Raw genomic sequence first — 5413 nt, 5'->3', positions numbered from 1 at the left:
TTGCAGGCATTCACCCGCTTTCTCAAAAATAGCAAAAGCAAACAAAAAAAAAGTACAGAGCAAAGATCCGTCATGTGTCATCATCTCGAGGCACACCGTTTTTCTTGTGCATTAATATGGGCTTCTTTGAACAGCATTACCAGTTCTGACCCAGATAACACACACAATCTCATGAAAAAAAAAAAGCCCAAAGCACAATCAATGTAAGCTTCCTCTCTCCACGGAGCTGCTCCAGAATCAGTCTTTATGGGCCTTGAGGTGAAGACGTTCAGAAACAATTACGACTACATTATACTAAACATTACCCTCCTAACATGAGAACTGGGCCAAAAATGTGCGTGTCCTACTAAAGAATACCTTCAGTTTCAAATCATTCATCCTCCTCCTCTGTTCCCTTCACCCACACATCCAACACACACAAAGGCGCCACATGACTGTTGCATGAGCAAATCAAATATTTGTTTTATTCAGATTTTTTTCATCCATACAGCAAGAGTCAATTATGGCAACAATAAAATGTGCATAAACAAATCTGAAGACAGAATAGTACATTATTGTGTGGCAACTGTTAGCAAATACATAATTGGTGGGTGCACTTACAAGTAAAAAGCAGTCAAAGCGTACATGTGCGCCCAGCAGGGAAGCGAGACCTTGGTTCCAGCCAGAAGACTGAACGTCTGGTTTGGAGGAGAAAAAAACAAAAAAATGGTGCTTTGGTTGTGTAGCGACTATACAAAGCAGCCTCATGTTGACGGCGACTGTTACATTCATTTCAAAAAGACTAATTTGCCAAATACGCACTTGGTGTGATGAGCCTTCACCTGCTGAGTGCACAGCTATGGAAGCAGGAACAACTGCTCGTGAGTCAGCGTCGACTGTAATTATATGGCTATGAGAACGTATCTGGGGTGGATGAGTGCTAATATTTTATTTTTTATTTTTTATTATTATTCTTTAAATAATATGTTTTTCCTCTGAAAATATTTTTATCACACAAGAGTAAGATGACTTGTTTTTAAAGTATTATTTCTCCCCACTGCGGATGTTATCTACTGTATGTATAATTGGAAAAAAAGAAAAACAATTATTCTGTAGTCTGAAGGTGTTATCTTTCCTTACATATCTATGCAGTTTCTTTTGTTTACATGTTTGTACTTTTACATGCAGTCAAATCAAACTATAATAGAATACAAATTTCTCATGTATCAACTGTACCATGGGAGCAGCAATACTGCATGACCAAAGTCCAACAAATGATATATGGACATTACTGGATATGTCATCCTACGAGAGGGGTGGAGTTAGCATGACATGGGGGACATCTACTCCCCTACAACATTCCCTGGAAATACTAGCCACTTATAAAATAAGACAAAAAGCGCATAGCTTTCTCTGAATGCATTGGCCAAGAAACTAGTGCCCTTCTTTGCAAGCAATTGTTTTTTTTAGCTGGTCTTCTAATTTAAGAATTTAAATTAATCTAACAAAATTCCTTATAATTATAGATCTTTTTTTATTCAAAATAATATCTCAATATGATACACATTTTTTTCTCTGTTCATTTGACTATATACAGAAGTGCAAAAAGTCAACCTTCGTCCCTTAGGTTAGAACTCATTATCTGCAGCATTTCGGACTCCTCCAGAGCGGAAGAATCGTTGCTTTCTCGCTCCTTAATCTCACTATCTACCCAACATCCAAACACCCGTCAATCTCACTGCTCGTTTTGGCCTGACATTCAGGGCAAACTTAAGAAATATTCAAACAAAAGTACATATCTCTTTGAAATGGATACAGTAGAAAATAATTTTTACTCTAAAACATGGACAATCTATATTTCAATACAATATAGTATTTTCAAACATGATGTTGACATGTTACAAGGAAAAATTTAAGTTGGTTAAAACAGTTTTTTTTTCGCCTACTCAGAGATGCTGCGGTGGCAGCAAATTAATTGATCTCATTCCTTGTATCAAAAACAACAAAATTAACTGACAATGTAACATCAACTGAAAAAGACATCCAGCTATATGAATGAAGTGAATATTTAAAACTAACACATTATCATTTATATGGTTTGAAAAAGTTATGAATGTCATACTACCTCAACATCTACAACGGCTATATCAATGTTGTCAAGTAATATATAGTAAGGCAAAAAAAAGGAAAAATCTAAAACTACATACCTCAAATAGATTCAAATCCTTAAGTAGTACATAACACATAAGTTCAATGAAATTTAAGAGAGTAATTGTTACTTTTACAGAGAGAAAGAACAAACCAAAAAAAAAAAACAAAGATCGTAAGCAGTATGTGAGAGAACTATAAAACATCATTGGTGTTCTTTACCTGCATGGTGATTGAAAGTACATTTGATTGGGCACAGACCCATTAATTGTAATCTAAGGCTTCGTTAGGTACATTACAATCGGTAAAGACACACTTCTGTGAAAACGTAAAAAGGGAAGTGATCGTAAAATGGACAGATGAATGTAAGGTGATAAACACGTGTCCTTAATTGTTTAAGCCTCTTGAGAGATGTTTCTGTAACCCATTAAGAGAAAAACTGTGCTTTGGTTTCCATAGTCAGATCTACAAGTGGATGAAAACCTTCATGTTTCGCTTGAAATACAAGCCGAACACAACATGTCGTATTTCCTCACAAATGAAAGTTCACTCAGGATGGGTCGTGAAACTAAAACAGGGTGATCAGACAAATATTCATTCAAGTGCACATGTGGTTTAAATGACCTAATAGACCTTTGGGTCTGTTGTTGAAAATTCCCATCAACACATGGCTCAACAGTGCTTCTTGGAGACACAGTTTCAGAGCTGCTCCTCTTTAAAAGAGGGGGACCAAGGTAACACAATGTCAATTGAAGCTACACCCTCTACTTCACCAGGCTTTAGAGTCAGTGGACTTAAACAACTTAATCCCTACAAACAAAAAAAAAAACAACACTAGTCTATGAAAAGAGGTATGACAAACTTTAGAAAAACCCTCCATTTTTGATTTTAAACAAACAAAAAAAAACATCAAACACCAAACAAAATTTGGCAAGAGCCCCACTTCTAAAACTGATTAATTTTGAAAAAAAAAAAAGTTAAAAAAAAAAAAAACACTCACAATTGAGATTCTGAAAACAAAATAATACAAAAAAGAGCCATACAAAACTTTTACCTTCGGTAAACAAATAACACTGCTGAGATAACACTCTGGTTTTAGCTGTATGGCCTTGATGGCACATGACAAGGTGAGAAAAGCTAGCCTGGCTGTGCTTTCAAGGTACACAGGTATGTTGGTTTACCCAGAACATTCATATGTCCAAGACCCTCATTTCAACATCTAGTTACACTAGTCGCCGTAAAAACACAATACTGTACATGCCTAATTCTTTTGGCGAATAAAATTCCTGTTAAAATCATTGTGCCTTTTCAGATTTCGATTCAAATTCAAGGTGCGTGTTTACGTTTCACTTGTAAACTATGAAATATGGCTATCAATTAAAAAATAAAGCAGAACGAATTTAAAAAAGAAAAAAAAAAAGAAAAAGGAAGGAAGGAAAGATCTTGGTCTGCTAACGTACCAGCACTTGATGTTGTCTCATGTAACAACGTTCTTGACCTTCTGTGCATGCAGTAATGATAAGTATTAGAACAAACTGAGTGCTATGATTTCATCCGACACAGAGGTATAAAGTGAACGTTTTTTTCCACTGAGGGACAGACACACTGACCCCGGCACCAAGATATCCTCTTCTCCCGGCTGGACGTCGAGTTTGACAGCAAATTCTTCTCGATATTGATATGTGGGAAGATGGCACAGATCGTGTGTTGTACCCTTGATGTTTACACGTGTGATGAGACCATCGTTGTGGACCGGCTAAGAGATGGCAGACCCTCTTTGTCCCATTGCTTGACATTCTGAAGGTTATGTACATAAAGGCTGAACTCTTTTTGGCTTGGACGGTGCCAGCACACATTCATTTGATCTGGAAGAGACGAGAGATTTCACTGATGAAAAAAATAAAAAATAAAAAATGAGGCTACGGTTTGTGGTACTGAAGGGAAATTTACAACAGGTACTCAATGTTCTTTTAAAATCAAGGAAATTTTGAACCGGAGCTTATGTGAGTCACACGAAATAAGATAAATAAATAAATAAATAAACTTGTAATGAACAGAAAGAATGTGAGGGCTAAAATGGGAACTCACTGTTTTCGAGAGGAACTACATTTGAGTCAAGTACTTGTGACTACTCAGATGATCTGCAGATATTATTGGAATCTGGGGGGATAGAAAACAGATGGAGATCAAATAAAGCATCCCAAATCAAAAACACACAAAGTGGATGCTGGCCGACAAAAAAACAAAAACAAAAACAAAACACAGATCAACACATTTTAATCACTTTTTCTCACTTTAAGATGAGCTCATTGCTGAAAATGGACAAAGATGACAAGATAGAAAAAAAAAGCATTTTGGCTACAGTTGAGGCACAATTGATTCCGAGGTGTCAAACATAAGACAGACACAGGAATTAACAGACACTTCTGGGTAGCAGGGAGGGGAAGAGGAGGTTTTAAAAGGAAGGGAGAGATGAGGGGGGGGGGGCGGATGGGAAACTGTCAGTAAGGTGGCTTCCCCCATGCAAACCTAAGTCCTCCATGTTGTTGACCTGCACACCTCAACAAAATGCAGAAGACTGGTTCAGGATGAGGAATAGTAACATGATGATTCATTCTAAATCTATTCACTGCTAATATAAAATTGTGCAATGTGGCCAGCTGCTTACATGATGCCTTCAACAGAACTGAAATCAAAATGTCGCAAATCTTTTCACAGACTGCTTTTAGAACTTTACTGACTTTAACAATGAGTATGTCCAGTTTCTTTCTTTTTTTTTAAACACAGGGAACATGGTAAAGCTTTGCTTTACGCGCTGGAAGCAGCAGCAAAAAAAGGAAAAAAAAAAGCCAAGCACCAAAGGGCACAGATAGCGATTGTTGCACAAGCTGTGCAAATGGCTCTAAAAATGTTTTTTAAAAAACAACTACCTCATACATACCAATTGCATGTATTCGTTGGTAGTCAACTTTGATAAGGAAGAGTCCTCAAAATGGGAAAGGACAAAAATCGAGGTTACAACGAGGACACACATTAAATGCAATACAGTATGTTTCTCCAGAAAGACAGATAGATCATCTAAGAAAAGTATGACTGTTGTGGTTATCGTTAAAAAGGATGTGTATGTTTGAAAACTTGTCACAATGTGGAATGTGTACACAAGACTACATGTTGGTGTAGGCCAACAAGAGGGAGTACCGCCTTCTACCCAACCCACCCCTTTGCTGTAAGACACAAGCATTCCCAAATTGTCCATGTGCATTGAAAGACAGAGGTGAGGGAGAGA

At 37.1% G+C, this 5413-nt stretch overlaps 1 protein-coding gene across 13 annotated transcripts in view; it reads right to left on the bottom strand.

Moving 5' to 3' along the window:
• Positions 1-435: 435 nt before the first annotated feature.
• mbnl1 (muscleblind-like splicing regulator 1) overlaps positions 436-5413 on the bottom strand; it is a 43429-nt gene continuing 38451 nt past the window's right edge. For 8 of the 13 annotated variants that reach the window (XM_008281193.1, XM_008281192.1, XM_008281190.1 and 5 more), the window contains 3 exons: positions 5069-5113; positions 4216-4287; positions 436-3992 (listed from right to left, as the gene is read on the bottom strand). In XM_008281193.1, the coding sequence (XP_008279415.1) occupies positions 4231-4287; positions 5069-5113 (102 nt within the window). In that variant the 3' untranslated portion in view covers positions 436-3992; positions 4216-4230. The remainder of the gene's footprint in view (positions 3993-4215; positions 4288-5068; positions 5114-5413) is intronic. The other 5 variants (XM_008281197.1, XM_008281199.1, XM_008281201.1 and 2 more) reach the window with 2 other exon arrangements.

This window comes from Stegastes partitus, unplaced genomic scaffold (genome assembly GCF_000690725.1).
Source record: "Stegastes partitus isolate 25-593 unplaced genomic scaffold, Stegastes_partitus-1.0.2 Scaffold226, whole genome shotgun sequence".
Lineage (NCBI taxonomy): Eukaryota > Metazoa > Chordata > Actinopteri > Pomacentridae > Stegastes > Stegastes partitus.
This window is presented reverse-complemented; position numbering and strand designations above follow the sequence as displayed.